At 39.4% G+C, this 20443-nt stretch overlaps 1 protein-coding gene across 1 annotated transcript; it reads left to right on the top strand.

Moving 5' to 3' along the window:
• Positions 1 to 13814: 13814 nt before the first annotated feature.
• Positions 13815 to 20443, top strand: LOC136421960 (uncharacterized). The gene is made up of 3 exons (XM_066409566.1): positions 13815 to 14216; positions 16726 to 16794; positions 17223 to 20443. Exons 1-3 carry the CDS (start codon positions 14046 to 14048, stop codon positions 19809 to 19811), a joined length of 2829 nt encoding a protein of 942 aa, XP_066265663.1. The 5' UTR covers positions 13815 to 14045; the 3' UTR covers positions 19812 to 20443.

The following is a 20443-nucleotide window of genomic DNA, read 5'->3' as shown; positions in this document are numbered from 1 at the left end:
CATATGTGGTGTCTTGCATGCAGACATTCTTATATGTATTTTCCTGTATGGTATATTGTGTTTTGTAGGCATTGCCATATTATAAAAACAATATGATTTGAATTGTTGTATTATGAGACTATGTGAAGCTGGTAGAATGGTACTATTGTCGTTATGCACAGTTTTTGTAAAGGTGTTTCAAAACATGCATGTACTTGTAACTGTTACTGGAACTTCGAGTTCGTGTTTATTGAGTCAGTATTTCAAAAGTAGTTATATTTCTTGGTCATTTTGCATGGTATTTTGCTGCGTTGTTATATTCTGATATTTATTGCCATTTATGCTGTTGTGCATCCGTGCCGTTTTGCTAGAATGGAGAAATGTTGTAATAAAAGATTTTAGACATTGCATGTTCAGAGTAATAGATGGCATTGCAAAAATCTAAAGATTCTTCTACCAAGTTTTACAGATGGATAAGCTCGTTGTTTAAGACAGTGAGCGAACTTGAGTCCATTCCAAGTCAACAAAATGGTTGTCATTGTCATCATTTACAACTGTTTTTAATTCTTTGTAATTTTTTTTCTAGGAGATTTCATACTTTGGAAATATTGTGAATGTCATTTCAGCTTTTTAATCATTTGCCTGGTTGTGTAAAACTTTGGAAATATTAATGATGTGGAATATGGTATTTCTAATAGTAGTTTCTAGATAATGTCTACAGCATTCTACCATATTCTACCATTTTTTACAATTGTTTAAACATTTTGTAAATGGGCCAGTGGGGTGTGAAAAAAGCAATTCACACATCTTTGCCAATTATGCTTGGGCACCGTGCAAAGATGGCTTGCCACAAAGGACCTAACAGTGTCCAGCAGGGACATCTAAAAATACACAAAGGCAGACAATAGGGCTGGATTAGCACCTACTTTTATGGGGGCAATTACCCAAATGTACTATCTAGAAAGTGTTGTAAACATTTCTCTATATTTCGAAATTTAGAAGAATCACGTAGATATTTGCAAATCATTCTAAATAAAGATTTTTTTTGTGCAGCCCCTTTCGAAATGTTTCTTAAACATATCATTAGATTCAAAAAAATTCAAATTTAACATCTAATATTTTTGAAAAAATTAAGAATTATTGTGACTTAGATATCCTTTATTCAAATCAATTCAAACTAATTACAAATATCATTTGTGGTGACTTGGAATAGACTCTATGTTTAATTGCTATAGTGGCTTATATTCAAAGCAACACCTCTTGGTGGAAGTTTGCTATAGTGGCTTGTATTCAAAGCAACACCTCTTGGTGAAAGTTTCGATAGACAATCACTGTACTGCTTTAACTGTTAATTTGGCGGTCACGCTTTATCAAGGTTAATTAAATCCTCTGTAGTGATGGAATAGTCCTTTCTTTTCTTCATTACGGATAGAAAGGCGGGAAGAAGCCGTTATATAAAAGATCAAAGACCCTTGATTTGAAATCATTACCCGGGATGAAATATTTTTACAGGTTCGAGGCGACGCTAGGAGCGTCAGTTGGACGTCAAACAACGTTTTATGGAAAGGTGTAAAGAGGCGTTGAATTAACCATGTAGACAGTCGTGCGAATGATGAAAGTAAGTGGGCGTTAAGCGTGTAACAAACAGAAGAAACCTCACCTAATTGCGCCTATAGCACTGTATGGTCGTGTGGCGTAACGGCCCAGAACCTAGCGGTCCTGGGTTCGAATGCCCTGACGCCACCGATGTTGTGCCCTTGGGAAAGGGCACTTCATACGACTTTCCTCACTTCACTCGAGTGTAAAAACAGGGACATTATGTCTGGGTCACGACACCAGAAATAGCTGCCTTGGTCCCACGTGTATTGCTCTGTTGCAATTCTAATAATTAAGAATTAATGAATTAATAACACTAGTTATTGCGGCAATTTGTCGCCAATTTTTCCTTGCGGTCACACTGTACTGACCTACGACACATGGGTGAACTACTTGACCTCTATCAACAAAATGGCCGCTGGGGAGAGTCTAATTATCAGTTTTGCTTCAAATCAGACACAATATGATCTTGTTAGAAATCGCATTGTTGTAACTGACTTAATATGCAATGATTAAAATTCATCAAAAATAGATTGCGCCTATTTGCGCCATATTTTGCCAATCCGGAAATTTTACCAAAACAATTCAGTTGTAGGCAACAAACTTAAGCCGGTTTGTGCCAGTATGCGAATGCCTTTCGCATTTAGCAGTCTGATGAGATACCCTCTTATCCATGACTGGCACACAACAGACTTCAATTTGTATGTAAAGAATGGAGATTCTTCGCTCTCAATAGCAATCAACAGCTGAATAAGGTCTTCTGACGCCTTCATTGTAACTCACTCGCCAGAAAATTGATGTCCTTTGACAGTGGAAAAGTTTTTTTTAGAAGACCTAATTACAGGCTAATTTTGACTTATTCATGCCGCTTAGAATTGTACTTTGCCGGGCAAGGAATGAAATTTTTTTTATTGTTAACTGTATCACTAGCACGCGCAATCTGAATTACTCGATTACTACTCTACAAACGTTAACATTTGTGAGCGAATGCAGAACTTTCCCTCCCATATTTTATAATGAAATTGTCTGAACAAAATAGGATTTCCGAAATTTTCGTTGTAATTTGTTTGGCACTAGGTAACTCACACTTGTGTGCCGATGAAATGGTGTGATTGTCAAAACAACCATTAATATTCTGCCCCAAAATGGCAGAAATCTACATTTGAATGGGTTCTCCTCAAAAATGGATATTTCTATATTGTGATGTTATTGTTATTTTTCTGCATTCCGTTGCTTTATTTTAGCTATTTCATTTTTCTAGACTCTGATTTTGTGAATACTGTATCCGTAATGGAGATTAAAATACAACCAGTGGACAAAAATATAGGACTAAACAAAATAAGCCTGCCTACATCGCTACCAGAAAACATAGAATCGCCATGCGAAGGGTCTAATTAATTTTGTAGTCTAGGTAAAGTAGAAGACGAAGTACATTTTATTTAAGACTGTTTTTTTTTTGTACGATAGCGATAGAATAATTATTTTCAGTGATGTGTTAAGTGAATGCCCCTACTTCAGATACCTGAATAGAATTAAGAGAGAAATTCATATTTCTTACAGCCGTCGATAAACCAACTCTAACTAATCACACAGCCTCCTACATTTATACAATCACCAAGAAGCGATATGCTTGATGTTTAACGTTATATACAGTAATACTCATGAAAATTTATATAGTTGTTAACATGTGACCTGTGCTTAGCCCAGTGCGGCAAACATGTACAATACAGGTCTTCATTCAATTAATTTTTCCCGTTTCAAATCACCTCTCAATTCCAGAGCCTTTCGCTGCCAGCAATAAAAAAGATCCTCCTTCATGTTCTTCCCGACGGCCGGAGATAGAGTCTTGTTCATAAAGCCTCTTTGGACTTATTGGTTCGAGTTAAAAACCGTGGAGTGAAACGTTAAATCTCTCTTTTAACTCTGGCTATCTCTGATGTCAAACTGGAGTCCGTAAATGTTCACTTAACACCGTGTAAGCCGTCCAAAAATCACGTTGAATCACTTTCAAAGAGAATTTGAATTTTCAGTTTCTTGTCGACGTTTTATCATCTATTAGGGACGTAATTTCTTTGCCAGTGAAAGCTCAACTTGTCAAACTGACGCCATGATCCTTGTCAATTGAACCCTGCGGATTTCCTAAGATTGTCTGCCTACGTTAGAAAGCCATTACAAGACTCGTCAAGATGTCTTCGTGTCACCTTGTTAAGCTCAACTTGTTAATATAGAGAGCTAGTCATCCGCAACATGAGTAGAAAGTTGTGTGTCTTAAGATTTTTATTGTTCTCAAAGTTGAACCCTAACAATATCCTAGGATCAGCCGCCTACGCTAGTTGGGAAACCATGACAAGACTCGTTATAATTAAGATGCCTGTGTGCAGCATTGGTTATTCTAATTGCTGAACTTGTTAGTGTACGTGTAAAGAGATAGTCCTCCCCAACATCTTTGAAAAGCCGTGTGTCTCAAGATTTTCATTGTTCTCGAAGTTGAACCCTAACAATTTCCAAGGATCATCCGCCTACGCTAGCTGGGAAAACATGACAGGAATCTACTTGTAATTCTAAGTGCTGAACTTGTTAGTGTAGAGAGATAATCCTCCGCAACATCTTTGAAAAGTCGTCTGTCTCAAGAATCTTACGGTTCTCGAAGTTGAACCCGAAATATTTCCTAGGATATGCCTACGCTACACGTGGCTGGGAAGCCGTGATAAGACTCATTAAGAGCTACGTGTCGCCTTGTTAACCTTACTTGTTACTGAAGTTGTTAGTGTAGAAAGATTGTCATCCGCAACAGCTTTGAAAAGTCGTGTGTCTCAAGAATTCAACTATTCTCGGAGTTGAACCCTAAATATGTCCTAGGATCTGCCTACGCTACACGTGGCTGGGAAGCCGTGATAAGACTCATTAAGAGGTACACATGTCACCTTGCTAACCTTACTAGTTACTGAAGTTGTTAGTGTAGAAAGATTGTCACCAGCAACATCTTTGAAAAGTCGTGTGTCTCAAGAATTCAACTATTCTCGGAGTTGAACCCTAAAGATTTCATAGGATCTGCCTACGCTACACGTGGCTGGGAAGCCGTGATAAGACTCATTATGAGCTACGTGTCGCCTTGTTAACCTTACTTGTTACTGAAGTTGTTAGTGTAGAAAGATTGTCCTCCGCAACATATCTTTGAAAAGTCGTGTGTCTCAAGAAGTTAACTGTTCTCGTAGTTGAACCTTAATTCTTTCCAATGAATATTTGTAAACGTTTGAAAACCATGAGGAAACCCGTTAAGAGATCCGGGTGCCGCCTTGCTATTCTAAGTGCTGAACTTGTGAGTGTAGATAGTCCTCCGCAACATCTTTGAAAAGTCATGTGTCTCAAGAATTTAACTGTTCACGAAGTTTAACCCTAATTCTTTCCAGGGAATATCAACCTACATTGGGAAACCATGACGAAAATCGTTAAGATGTCTGTGACTTAATAACTCACCATAGAAAAAAAATATCTAAAAAGATTATATCTTTATCGTCTTCCAGGGACGCAATTTTTATGCTAGTAAATGAAAGACTGTCAAAATGACGCCTTGATTCTTGTCAGTTGAACCCAAAAGACTCCATAAGATGTCTATGTGACGCCTTGTTATTTTAAGTGCTGAATTTGTTAGTGTTCAACACTAGTCCCCCACAACATCTTTGAAAAGTCGTGTCTAAAGAATTCAACTGTTCTCGTAGTTGAATCCTAAAGCTTTCCAATGAATATCTGTCCATGTTTGAAAACCATGACAAAACCCGTTAAGAGATCGTTGTGCCGCCTTGTTATTATAAGCACTAAACTTGTTAGTGTAAAGAGATAGTCCTCCACAACATCTTTGACAAGTCGGCTGTCTCAACTGTCAAGAATTTAACTGTTCTCGGAGTTGAACCCTAATTCTTTCCAGGGAATATCTACCTACATTGGGAAACCATGAAGAAAATGGTTAAGCTGTCTGCATAGAAAATAATAGTTGTATCGTCTTCCGAGGACGCAATTTCTATGCCAGTCAAAAGAAAGACTGTCAAAATGGCGCCTTGGTTCTTGTCAGTTAAACCCAAAAGACTCCTTAAGATGTCTATCTGGCAACTTGTTATTCTAAGTGCTGAATTTGTTAATGTAGAGAGATAGTCTTGTTTGAAAACCATGACTTAACCCGTTAAGAGATCTAAGTGCCGCCTTGTTATTCTAAGCACTAAATTTATTAGTGTAAAGAGATATTCCTCCTCAACATCTTTGAAAAGTCGTCTGTCTCAAGAATTTAACTGTTCACGAAGTTGAACCCTAATTAGTAATTCTTTCCAGGGAATAACTACCTACATTGGGAAACCATGAAGAAAATCGTTAAGATGTCTGTGACGTAATAACTAACCATACACTAGATTATTTTAAAAGATTACGCAGTTTTCTCGTCTTCCGAGGACGCAATTTCTATGCCAGCAAAAGAAAGACTGTCAAAATGACGCCTTGATTCTTGTCAGTTGAACCCAAGAGACTCCTTAAGATATCTGTGAGCCGCTTTGTTATTCTAAGTGCTTAACTTGTTAGTGTAGAGAGATAGTCCTCCGCAACATCTTTGAAAAGTCGTGTGTCTCAAGAAGTTAGCTGTTCTCGTAATGAACCTTAAAGCTTTCAAGGAATATCTGTCCACGTCTGAAAACCACGACGAAACCCGTTAAGAGATCTGTGTGCCCCCTTGTTATTCTAAGCACTAAACTTGTTAGTGAAGTGAGATTGTCCTCCGTAATATCTTTGAAAAGTCGTGTGTCTCAAGAATTCAACTGTTCTCGTAGTTGAACCTTAAAGCTTTCCAAGGAATGTCTGTGCACGATTGAAAACCATGACCAAACCCGTTAAGAGATCTGTGTGCTGCCTTCTTATTCTTACTAGTTGTTGAACTTGATAGTGTAAAGAGATGGTCCTCCGCAACATCTTTGAAAAGTCGTCTGTTTCAAGAATTTAACTCTTCACGTCGTTGAAACTAATACTTTCCAGGGAATATCTACCTACATTGGGAAACCATGAAGAAAATCGTTAAGATGTCTATGACCTAATAACTCACCATAGAAAAAAATTATTAAAAAGATTATATTATTTTATCGTCTACCAGGGATGCAGCTTCTATGCAAGTGAAAGAAAGACTGTCGAAATGACGCCTTGATTCTTGTCAGTTGAACCCAAAAGACTCCTTAAGATATCTGTGAGCTGCTTTGTTATTCTTACTAGTTGCTAAACTTGTTAATACAGAGAGATATATTCCTCCGCAACATCTTTGAAAAGTCGTCTGTCTCAAGAATTCAACTGTTCACGAAGTTGAACCCTAATTCTTTCCAGGGAATATCTACCTACGTTGGGAAACCATGAAGAAAGTCGTTAAGATGTCTAGACGTCTGTGACTTAATAACTCACCATAGCAAAATTATAGTCTAAATTTTATCGTCTACCAGGGATTCAATTTTTATGCCAGTGAAAGAAAGTCTGTCAAAATGACGCCTTGTCTATTGAACCCAAAAGACTCCTCAAGATGTCTATGTAACGCCTTGTTATTCTTAGTGCTGAATTTGTTAGTGTAGAGAGACAGTCATCCGCAACATCTGTGAAAAGTCGACTGTCAAAATTACGCCTTGATTCTTGTCAGTTGAACCCAAAAGACTCATTAAGATATCTGTGAGCCGCTTTGCTATTCTTACTAGTTGCTGAACTTGTTAGTGTAGAGAGATAGTCCTCCGCAACATCTTTGTAAAGTTGTGTGTTTCAAGAATTCAACTGTTCTCGGAGTTGAACCCTAAAGCTTTCCAAGGAATATCTGTCCACGTTTGAAAACCATGACATAGCCTTACCCGTTAAGAGGTCCGCGTGCCGCCTTGTTATTCCAAGTTCCGAACTTGTTTATTTACAGAGATATTTCTCCGCAATATCTTTGAAAAGTCGTGTGTTTCAAGAATTTAACTGTTCACAAAGTTGAACCCTAATTATTTTCAGGGAATATCTACCTACATTGGGAAACAATGAAGAAAATCGTTAAGAGGTATGTGACTTTATAGGTCCCAATGAAAAAATTGTCTAAAAAGATTATATAGTTTTATTGTCTACCAGAGACGCAATTTCCAGCGAAAGAAAGACTGTCAACATTACACCATGATTCTTGTCAGTTGAACCCAAAAGACACATTAAGATATCTGTGAGCCGCTTTGTTATTCTTACTAGTTTCTGAACTTATTAGTGTAAGGAGATAGTTCTCCGCAATATCTTTGAAAAGTCGTCTGTCTAAAGAATGTAATTGTTCACGAAGTTGAACTCTAAAGCTTTCCAAGGAATATCTGTGCACCGTATTGAAAACTATGACGAAACCCGTTAAGAGATCAGCGTGCCGCCTTATTATTCTAAGTGCTGAACTTGTTAGTGTAGAGAGATAATCCTCCTGTCCCCACGGATGTTGTGCCCTTGGGAAAGGCACTTTACACGACTTTTCTTACAGGTGTAAAAATGGGCATATTGTTCTGTGCACGTGGGGCTGTTAAAATAAGTTATGAAAACTTGAGTGCAGTACGACCTCGTCCTTGTCTGTCAAAAAAGCAAAGTGAAAAAAAGTTATGTGCCTCAAGAATTTAACTGTTCTCGTAGTTGAACCCTAAAGCTTTCCAACGAATATCTGTCCACGTTTGAAAACCAAGACGAAACCCGTTGAGAGATTCGCTTGCCGCCTTGTTATTCTGTTAGTGTAAAGAGATAAGCCTCTTGACGCCACCGATGTTGTGCCCTTGGGAAAGGCACTTGACATGACTTTCCTGACTGTACCCAGGTGTAAAAATGGGTATATTGCTCTGTGTACATGGCAAGGTTAAAATAAGTTCTGAAAGCTTGAGTGCAGTGCCACGTCGTCCTTGTCTGTCAAAAAGCAAAGTGAAAAAAAAGACACGTGTCTCAATAAGCTGACTGTTCTCGGAGTTGAACTCTAAAGCTTTCCAACGAATGTCTGTCTACGTTTGAAAACCATGACGAAACTCGTTGAGGCATCTGTATGCCGCCATGTTTTGCTAGTTAACGTTGCTGAACTTATTAGGTTAAAGATAGTTCTCCGCAACATTTGTTGGAAGTTGCATATGGAGACACACAGCTGATAGTCTACTAGATGGGAGAATTACAGTGACTGCCTTCAATATAGAACTAAGATTCATGACAATTACCTTTGTTGCGTATTCATGGACTAAATGCAATGATTTAGATATCTGAAGTAAAAGTTTAGAGAGCTTAATATGCTATATATATATATATTACAATATTCTATTGGTATCTATAGAGTCTTTTCCCTCTTCTTATAACACGCGTACGTGCAGACCAATTATAAAGTTTTTTTCTTAGACTATTACAGTGATATACGTGAACATTTCGTCCTTTGTTAAACGTGCATATTTATGGTATAGTTGGAGGGCACTCACAAGAGATTTGCCCATAACTCTATATAGTGAACACTAGTGCGAAAGAAAGTTTTCGTTTACAAGTTTTTTATATCTTGAAGAGTGTCATTTTATTGCTTAGGTACTTGTGAAACGGGTGTCAGGAGCACATCTTTGTAATAAGAAAATATAAGTCTGGATTAAACAACTGCTCTTTCATTTACAGTATAGATTTGAATAATAATATAGATTTCTCCATACATTGAACTATTTGCTTATCTGCTAATACTGCGTCTTAAACATATGGAAAGGTAGGAAGAATTGACAACAAACCCATAAATCTTAGATCAAATTAATGCTCGACCAAAGTTGTTGCAACTAGAGTTAAGTATTTGTGCAACATATGTTTCAGGTTTGCTATGTTAGTTTATATTTAGCGATTACAGGGTCTTTTGATGAAAATGGATTGGTATTGGATTTTTCTTTTTATTTCAGTTGCATGTGTGATAGTTGTGAGCCGATTTGTTAAAAACAGATAGAACGCTAGCGACCCCCCGAAAAACCCCTTCCAATAAAATGGTAATGGCGACCCTGTGACGTCACAATTCAAGATGGAGGCCACCGCACATGCCAACAGATTCAACAAAAGTTTTGCTACGCAAACCTGTAATTGAATGGAACGAAAACACATCAATAGAGATACAAAGACTTCAGTTCCAGTTCGGAATTCAATTTGCTCTCTTAACCCGTGAACGTAAGAAGCAACTCTAACATATACCGATAGGAGTCGCTTTTGACATTCGTTCCTTGCAGTTCAAAACATAATGTGTAGGAACACAATCTAAGAGAAGGCTCGCTCATTCAAAGCAGTTCAAGTTTCCCTCTCAAAAACTATGCACCTTATTACCAAACGTTTTCCTTTCTCATACCCCCATTCCACTAGGACGGCGCTCTCACTGCGCGCTCTCTGTGACTTAGATTTAATAGAGCGCTCAACGAATTTCATAGATAAAAAGGGAATCTGTTTACGCTTTGTGTGCTTTGTTGTATATACAGTCATACTTTTATATTTTGCATGAAATTCTTATGGCGAAATCAAAAGGTACACACATCCGATTAAGGTCGCACTGAGGGCGCAGCGCGATCGCCGTTTAGTGGAATGGGGGTCTTAAAAGCAACCAATGCAATATTAGAGCCCCGAAAAATGGAAATGTTGAAATCTTTATGGTAGGGACATTTACTAACATTGTTTAGCACATTTGAATAATAACTTCATACTTTGAGTATTTTAAAACTATTCAAAAACATACCATACGATAATCCCCTAAGTTTTGCAAGCCTACAAAAACTCCGGCGGCGATTTTCAGTGCGTTCTCACGTTACAACGAAGTCATATTTTTGCATGATGGATGTTGCTATACATTGTGATAGTGTTGTATGAACTAATCATGTATAGAAATGACTAAATAAATTGACTTTCAAAGTCCAATTTTCGGGGGATAAAACTGCTTTACCTTCCTTAAACAAAATCAGACCCTTTAAAATTCTAGAATGATTCCTTGAGGTCTTGTTACACGGTCCACTACACTGAGATGTCCCTACTGGCAGATCGCCTCCTAAGATATGTATCTTGTACACTGGTGTAACCACATTCCTGTAACCAAAGATAAATGTCTCAAAGAGACACAAGCAAGAAGTGACGTAATCTTTTGCATCTTTCTTCACAAATCTCACTCGACCGAAGCCACTCACTAACTAGTCTAGCCTGGTCCCAGTCTCTATAGTCTGCTAAATTGACCCGTTTCTGTCAGTCAGTCTTAGCTGCCATATAGAGTTTCGCAGCCACCATAGTTTAGCAGCCACCTTAGTTTTGCCGCCACCGGGCGGTCTAATCTGTCTGGGCGGGCGGGCATCACTCCCAGCCCCGCAGAGAAACCGGGGAGCTCCCGACGCTAAATTGCGCTCCTAGCGGCCGGCCAGACATATACCCGCCCCCTTGGGGAGGGGGCCAATTAACCTCTGTCAGTGAGAGATTGCTTAAACACAGGCTACCCCCTGACAACCCGTAACGTAAAATGACCAAACGTATTTACTGGTTCAAGAGTTTATTCTGTTATGTCGCTAAACGTAATCCATATTCATTGTTTTATATTATAGAGAGAGATGGTTAGAGATGGATAAGTTGAAGGATCATACTTATGGCGTTCTTTATTGCTCATGAGAACAGGCTTTGGTATAAAACACCGCGACATGTGGACATGACCCAGACTGGACGTAAACTGGTCCTGCACGTAAATAGATTACGTTACACACAATCAACAGCAAACATATTTAATCTCTGTACTTTTCTATAGATTCTTATGGGGAGGGTCTTGCAATGTATTCTTGCAACGTCGTTTGGTAGGACCAAACAAACAAAGAAACTTTACCGCACTGTTGCAACTAGAGTGGCGAAGGGAAGTTTCTTCATTCTGCATTGCAAATACACATACAGACAAAGTCTAGACATGAGCAGACCAGCGTGCTATTGCTAGTAATTACAGTACCAAGCCGTCTGTTTACTCCTGACCACATTCTGGTTAACAACTGTGAAATCAGATCAGAAGTTACTCGTTTTATCGTGCGGTTGCATTTCAAACATAATTGTACTGACGAACCCAAACACACCTACACCTACGAGTAGACCCCTCCTAAAACAGGCATGCAAGATTTTGTTTAAAAATCTGTCTGTCAGGCATGTTTTCGTGATTGCATTTCTCCGACATGTATCTGTAGAATACAACACAGATATACACAGATTATCGTACTATCGTCATGACTGAATACCTTTAATCACCTTTATGATCTTATACAGTTTCTGGGAACTGAGTAATTAGAAATGGATACCCCTCGTATCATTGTGAACGGTTGCATTTCAAACATACGTGTCCTGACAAACCATGTTTTTCACTTCGTTTAACAGAAATATACACGTTTATGTGTTCCATATTTGTAGCCTGGCGAGTTTTTAGAGCTCGTATCCGAAGAACACATTTAAACCTGTTCTGCATAGTTTCTATACCGGACTAAATACGATGGCTATAGTGAAAATATTCGCCAGGGTAGTTTGGCCACTATAGACTGGGTGCCATCATATTTCTACCGAGGCTCCTGCATAGGGTAGCGAATGTAGGAGCCCCCGTAGAAATAGGATGGCACCCAGGCTATGGCCACCATACATGTATATAGGGTTTCGCACAGGAAATGTTAATGGCGATCAATACCCCCGTAGGAAGGCCGGTTAAAGGCTATGTTCTTTTTAGTACACCACAACAAGGTAAAACCTCGACCCCGTTGCTTAGTGGTCTCCCGAGTCCAATTTCCCCTCTCATTATCATCCCCTAGCCTTGTAACTGGTACCACCGTGAGCTCGCCACTGTCTCTACGGTGCTATGGGTGTTGCACGCCCGCCCAGTTCAGTAGCGCACACCGGGGAATTTTTCACGGGGTCGGTCCCAGCAAGGAGCTTTAAAAAATCTCCTTGTTCACAGTTACAGTGCTCACGAGAACTCGAAAGTCCTGCTAAAAAGACCCTCTGACAGAAACAGGCCTATGCTTAGCAGACTGGGCCGGGTAAAACACCCCTAATACCTCCATTGAATTCTACTAGGACGGCGCTCTCGCCGCGCCCTCTCTATGATGACCTAAAATTTAACAGAGCGCTCAACGAATTTCAAAGATAGAAAAAACGAATCTTTTTATGCTTTATGTCGAACAGTGGAGACTGTTGACCAGGGTATAGTCTCTACCAGACTAACCGCGCCGGCTATAGGGAGAACATTTGCTGGGGGACTTTGGCCATGGAGGCGTTGTTGCAATATTGGACCCTTTCTCCGTATCCGACTCCATTCATACAATTGACTCTATTTGGCCAATTTCTACTATTTTCCCAGCGACCCGCGCAGGCTGGTAGAGCCTAACCAGGCTATCGCCCACGGGCACCGAGTCTGACAAAACAGGTCACACGTACAAACACTCGTCAGGTAATCATCGCACCTGCCAACCGGGCCTTCTGCCTTTTTCCCCCGCTGATTGGTCTGACCTGTCCCCTGTATGCATGCTGGGCGCTAATTGTTCGGCAAAAATCGGCGCCTGGAGCGAAACTCCGCCGCACCTTTCCGCTTACGTCGCGGGGAGAGCTGGCACAGTCACCCGCCCACGAACACACCTGTTTCCCGATACCTTCTGGACGATTTCTAAAGACACTCGAAGAAACGATGGAACGTAAACGGACGTGGCAAAAACAGAGGTAATCTTTATTACAACTTTCTATGACGAAACAGTGCATTCTAAAGATTCCGTTGCTCAATTTAAATCCCTCCCGCTGAACTAAGACTAACACTAGTCCTGTTTTCCAAGCTGAATACTGGTGAATGGAAATAATTCGTGATGATCGTCTTATGTTTGAAGACGTTTGAGTCATAACAAAATCCTTTTGCATAGTTCCTTGTGTTGATTGTCTTCGGTAATCAAAATCGAAGCAAAGTTTAACCTTTTGCTCTCTGGATACAGGACTCATCCTAACAAAAACAGCCGCTAGCGGAAGAGGACGGCAAGGACTCACTTGGATGACGAAACTATTTTGACAACAAAGTAGTAGGCTGGAACCAAGGTCTTAACTTAGGACGCTTATTGTGAAGAAGCTAACTAGAAGAACATACCGGGGATTACACCGGAGGAGGCCTGGCCTTTAGACTATACTGGATTAGTCACAGGAAACATTAAGTAAAGAATGCACCTGGAACTGACAGAGTATATTCAAAATTGTTACCGTTTATCGTCGGAAATGGCAGTTTAACACTTTTGCGGGATTGTGACTGCGCCATAATGTTGTACGATGACGTCGGAAACTGTTTACATGTCTATGAAACAGCTATCTGTGCGGTAATCTTCTGTAAAAGTACTTATTAGGAAGACAATGCCCGCAGTCGTTTACGGGTAAAATTGAGGCCAGCCAACTAAAGAGACCGACTGTCCACTGGGCTGTGTGTTACAACGTTGTATCAGAGGACCAAGATGGCGAAGTGTTGTTCAAACTGTTGGTACGATCGTGCCTGTTGGTTTTTCGGACTATTCACGTCGATACTCGGCGGGATCTCGATTTTCTTTGGAGTCGGAGCCCTGCTGTACTGGAACAACCCCGACTTGATCGACGAGTTTGCTATCCCAATCTGGGTCGGCGTTTTCGTAAGTATTCTCAACAGTTTGTCTATCAAAATTTGGTTCTTTGCTTAGTTTGTATCCACATGTTCCAACATCGACAGACTTTTTAGATATTCATAAATGCTACTGCGGGCCCAAAGTCTGGAACAGTCTGCCACTAAACACACATATATAGTCCAAACTCTGTCCTCTTTTAAAGAGACCTTTGCAGTAAATATTTGAAAGACAGAACACAGACCATGCATCAAATTAACTTTGATTTTGTCATGTGTGTTTTCAATAACCTGTACGTGTAAGAATATGTGTTTTAGATCTAGTAGGACTCCAATAATGCGATATGTTTACTTGAAAGTTCATCTGTGTTGGTAGAAGTCACTCCGATTCAAATGTATTTACCAACACAAAAATTAGACGTACCCAAATTTTCTTTGCTCATTCTTTGACAAAGACTGAAGTTAAACAGTCGAAAATATGGGTAAGTCCAATATCTGTGTAAGCCATTTCAGTCTAACTCTGATTAAGAATGTAATTTGTATCTAATGTTAATGTTGTATTTTGTGAGACCCTTTTTCCTTCACTCATGCATATGGCCTGAAGGATACCCAGCAACAGACCGATTTGAGCTTTTCATTAGCAGACAAAAGGTCAAGCAAGCAAACAAAGAAAGTGGCCAAAATGGTTGATTTTTTGTTAGATAAAACTGTTACATACATACATACATACACTTATACAAGGTGTGTGAGAGCACTGCTAACAACTTGGAAGAAAATAGAGCGTGAAAATGTAGAGAAAGAGCGTGAAAAGGCCAAGCAAGCAAACAAAGAAAGAGGCCAAAATGGTTGATTTTTTGTTAGATAAAAACTGTTGGATGAACTGTTACATACATACATACAAACATACATACATACATACATACATACATACATACATACATACATACATAAACTTACAAGGGCACTGGTAACAAACCCCGTATGGAAGTATAGTCTTTTAACATGGAAAAAAAGCTTGAAAATTTAAAGGAGTTTGGAGACCAGTAAACCCTCTAATTTGACCACGAACTGTTTACACTACACAGTCAACACAGACAGCCATGTGGCTCGTTAAAACGCGGTTAATTATAGTCTTTCAAACGTCCGGAATATGTGAGTCATCTCAACAATTTTATGCACTAGGTGACCCACAAATTTAAAATAGACGCCCCACAACATTTCAGATTCGTTAAAAAACAACCCTCTTCTAAACTATATCTACATTAATTTTGTTAAACTTTGAATTGCTCAACATGTCAAAAGCGTTAAGTATACTAAGATTTGTTGTCTACAAATTATTGCCATGGCAAACATAAACATCCCGTTGGGATACCATTTTGCATAGCCTCGGGCAACATGTGGCATTGTTGTCGAGTGCATTTCCGTACTTAGGAAAGACAAGAGGTCATACTCACTTTGAATAGCGAAATGCTGATTTTCAACTCCTCCCGTTTTGTATTTTTCTTCCATTAGAATAATCTTAATCTTATAAGTTATTCTTTAAAAAAAAACTTATACCTAGTGCTTTTAAGATATCCTCTATAATTATCATCGGACTATTCCTATTTCAATAGCCGCAGGCATACCGAGGTCACCCGGGTGGCTGACCCCTTTTTAACGATCAAAAGATAAAAAAGCAAAAAAAAGCATATCATTATTATACTTACACCATTACTAAGAAGAAGCCAAATTATGAGCCTAGTGCTAGCTTTTCCTTATATGTATATATTTGTAAACTGTGACGTTTTTCTGTTGTGACCTGTACTGAACCCAGTGGGTATATGTTCACAATTAAGGTCTCCATTCAATTCATTCAATCATTTCAAACATCAGCACTTTTCTGCAAACAATAAATAATGTATTTCTTAGCCTTAATACATAGGTTTTCTACTATAGTTAAGAAAACAAAAACGAGTGTCACACTTATTGACCATCGGGGATTTACATGGGGGTATTCAGCGCCAATTTATCGGCTTAGAAAATTGTCGTCCAACCGGACAGTTATGTTTCTGGGTGATTGTATCAGTCATAATTACGATAGGATGACACAAAAACTGACCAGTAGGACGTCGTTTTGTTACATGGACAAGCAACCACCTAATCTGCTTACTGAAATAACAAACACTTTTCTAACATTCTAAAGTGAACTTCCACATTAGATAAAGAATCTTTTATTGAAAATATTGCTGCAGAAAATTAAACAGGTGCACACTGCAGTTGGCTCATTCCTCAACAGAGGGCGCGCTTTCCATGACAAAACTAGTAATATCAACAAGAAAACATGTATCATCTTAGAACAAATAATCTAAGTAGAATGTGGTTCAATTTCTTTCCATTCACTTCTCAAATAGATAGTTGGCTTAACATATAGAATAGTAATTCTTGGTAGCCTTGACTAAAACCCTTTCCGTGCATCAGTATATGAATATGCTATAGACGGGACAGAATTTGTATCTTATGAAAACAATATTCTAAACTAACTGCAATGTTTGATTCCGCAGTTGATTTGTATCGGAGGCCTCGTCATGGCAAACAACAAATGCAGAAGATGGGAGGACATCAACAAGGAGGTATACTCAGAAATTTATCTAATCTAATCAATTATTCGTAAGACAATTAATCAAAGTTATGTCTCTGACCTCGAAAAGTAATTGGCGTCATATATAAGCTTCTGTTATGATAAGAAATAGATAGATAAGTTGAATTGTAATACTTATTAAGGATATAAGTAAACATTACGCTAATTAATATAAATTGTTTATGGTACTGATGATAATGATATTTGCAATTATAGAGCTTCTGATCATAACTGATGATGACGACTAAATATCAAGCATATAAGCAAGAAATGAATTATTTTTTAATATTTACTAATTTAGCCAAGTAGTAGTGGTGAATATGGTAGTGATAACGTCAAGTGACAAGAAATAATACAATATTCTTCTTCTTTGTGAACGACTAGCCTTGTATCCATTTTTTTTTTTCTTTTTCATTCTAGTACTTGGAAGAACTTGAACTACAACTAATATCAGAAGAGCCACAAGAAAGGCCTGTCAAGAGAGTGGAAAGTTTCACTAGACTCTTCAAATCCAGATCCAGGTTATCTATCCGCAGCGAGGGTAAAAGCAAAGCTTCTCAGTCCGCAAACCAAGAGAGAGATATCTTCGAAAGACTCGACTCTTTGCGAAAGGAGAAGGAAAATGGGAGTATAAGAAGTAACAAAAACGTTAGTCGACAAGGGTCTCCTGCATCTAAGTCCCGTCGCGATAAAATCAGACAACAGACTAAATACGAGTTGTTGGACGAGTTGGAAGACCAACAGCTACATCGAAGTCCGTCTTTGTACTCTGACCTCAACTGTTTGACAGGAGCAGATATCAACAAGTCTCAAGATAAAATGAGAAATAAAAGGTTCAAGCCGATTCCTGATTATGCTAATAAAGAACGAAACGCCATTGATAAAACACAACATGGAAATAAACGTTATTCACCGGATGATTACACCAATGAAAAGCAACCAAGAAACAAAAGACAAGGTTCAAAGGAACACAGGAAACACCATGATACAAACAATGTTGATGAGTTTGAGATGTTAGTAATGGAACAAGATGGCAGATCAGCCCGCTCATCTCCCAGATCTAGAAGAAACCAACATAAAATCAAACAGGGAGCAAACAACGACCAAGAAGTACTACATTGGGATGATACAATCCCTTTGGAGACAGGTTCCCGTAAGGCTAATAGGAGACCGGAGTATAGGCGGTCTTTTTCGGAAGGCCATGGTGACACCGGCAGCGTTTCCGACTTTAACGATGAAAACACGAGTGAAAAGAAGTTACATAATAAGCGAAACTCAATACCATCTTTAGGAACTAATGTTGGTCAACATCACAAGACAGGCGACTTTCTAGAGGTGCCTAGAGGAAGAAGAAAGAAGCGAGGAAACGATCTGTTGGGAGAAACATGTCAACCGGATTCCAAAAGTCTTCCCGGAACTCCAAAAGGAAGACGAAAGGCAGCACGTGAAGAACCTGACATTCCTCTATACTCTAAAAGTCTTCCTGGTACACCAGAAGAAAGAAGACGTATTCCCAATCCGTTGGAATACCACGATCGTTTGGATTCTACAACGATCAACTTCTACCAAAAGCCAAGCAGGGTTGGAGAAGTCAAGCAGAAATCCCCAAGTCAAAGATCGGTTAACAGTATGGCGGAGTATCAGAAGCGATCCCTTGATAAGTTCATGATTCCGGCGTTTATGGAACATGGGGATAGCACCATTGAACCGGACTACTTTACGACAACAAGCTTGGACAGAAAAAAACACAGGGCTCGGCATAGATCACAACCTGTGGCAACGTCAGCACAAACTGGCAGTAGCAGGGACCGGATGGATAGTAGACGGCGCTCTATCCCCGACATTATTATTTCACAGGAAGCAATCAATGGGAATCTTAACGCAGATGGCTCTATCCAAAACATGGATGGATCGCAGCAATTTGCTTCTCCAAATACTTACGGCCAAATGGCTGTACGACCAAAGAAGTCGAGCCGTTCTAGTAGCATATCAGCAGGCTCAACAACTCCATCTGTGAGGTCGCCTAGACAGTCTCCTGTCCAAAGACGCAGGAGTACTGAGCCAGCGCTAGCAGGACTAGAGTCTCTGAAAACCTACAGGGATTCCTTCGAAGCTGAGGGCTACAGCAGTATGGAGTTAGAGGCAGACATCTACGAACACATGGTCAGAGAAAGGATGAGAAAATACAAAGGAAACACGACAGAACCCAAGGTGATTTTCCCAACCCGCAAACGCCATCGCACTGCTCCAGCCGTGTCGCCGACAACACGCCGAAGGTACTTTGACGACATGGAACGGTCGCCTTTCTTTGGCCTACATGATGCAGGCGATGATATGGATAATGTGCATACCAACAGTAAGTTCGAAGCAAGGAAACAGAGTCTTCCGCCAAATTTGGACAGAAGGCAGCGAAGAACGTCAGGAAAACACAGAAAACCAAGCATTCCATATCTGGAATCATATTCCTCTGATTCAGAGGGAGGGGAAGAGACAAGTTTGCTCGGCTCTAGGGTAGCGCTAAATTCTCGCGGCGGCAAGAACTCCAGAACAGTTTCTCCAACTGACTCTTTGGAGAGTATCCGAGTAGGACGAACCGATTCTCCACCGGAATCCAAAATGGCGGCACGCAGTAAGAAAGCAAAGCATCATGGGAGATATGCAGATGACGGATTGACCGTGCATGAACCCCGTAAGAAGAGGGTTCGGTCTCCCAAGTTGGTGTCCGACATGTACGAGACTTCCGGACAAGAAAATAGCGCAACAGAGAGTGATACGTTTCCTCCAACAACGTGGGAGACAGAAATGTCCACAGGAAAGAAGAACAACGACATTCGAAAGACTGTTTACTCAGAGGAGGATGAAATAAGGCTTCTCTACAACTCAAATAACGAGGATGCCCCATATGTGAAAAACAACGACGGGAAAGTGGGCAACTCGCGAGCACATGTGCTTCTCAACGATGACAAAGAAGGTGTGATGGTAGTCGTGGTGAAAAAGAGAGACACTTAGGTGTGAAGGGGGAGGGGTAGTAAATGGTACTAGATTATGTAGTACTGGTACATGGTACAAAAAATTCGTACATGTATAATATACCCGATGAGAAAATAGGACATATTGCAACATCTTCTCATAGTGATATTGATAATCATGATATGAATTTTAGGGCTAGAGAATATCATTAGAGTAATTGCAACATCTTCTCTGTAGTGATATCGATAATCATAATATGAATTTTAGGGCCAGAGAATATCATTGGAGTAACTACCTCACACACAGACCTTTGTATTTATTGATAGTCATCTAAACGTGATTTGAACTTCGTTATGTTGTCGGTCAGTTCGAAGACGGTATATTAAAGTATATAACGTCTTTTTTTAGTTGTTTCGATGTACTTTTCTTGTTCTTTTATGACATTATTAGGGTCTTAAAGGATTTCTGTAAAATAAGAGGAGTAATGGGATGGTCATAATTGGTTCAAAATCTTTAGTTTTTTATGATTATTTTTCATTATAAATGCCTGTCTAGTGCCTTATTTAATTAGATTTATGTCGTTGTATCAACATTTTGAATCTAAAATGAAGATAATAAAGGTTTCGTTTGTAGGGATCAAAACGCAATTTGATGCTTTTCTTCCCATTCCA

Source organism: Branchiostoma lanceolatum, chromosome 16, assembly GCF_035083965.1.
Source record: "Branchiostoma lanceolatum isolate klBraLanc5 chromosome 16, klBraLanc5.hap2, whole genome shotgun sequence".
Lineage (NCBI taxonomy): Eukaryota > Metazoa > Chordata > Leptocardii > Amphioxiformes > Branchiostomatidae > Branchiostoma > Branchiostoma lanceolatum.
This window is presented reverse-complemented; position numbering and strand designations above follow the sequence as displayed.

Bases quoted from the DNA above. Each gene is read 5' to 3' on its own strand.
- LOC136421960 (XM_066409566.1), top strand. From the start codon at position 14,046: ATGGCGAAGTGTTGTTCAAACTGTTGGTACGATCGTGCCTGTTGGTTT. The intron at 14,217-16,725 runs GTAAGTATTCTC...TTGATTCCGCAG, and splicing joins CAATCTGGGTCGGCGTTTTC to TTGATTTGTATCGGAGGCCT. The intron at 16,795-17,222 runs GTATACTCAGAA...TTTTCATTCTAG, and splicing joins GGGAGGACATCAACAAGGAG to TACTTGGAAGAACTTGAACT.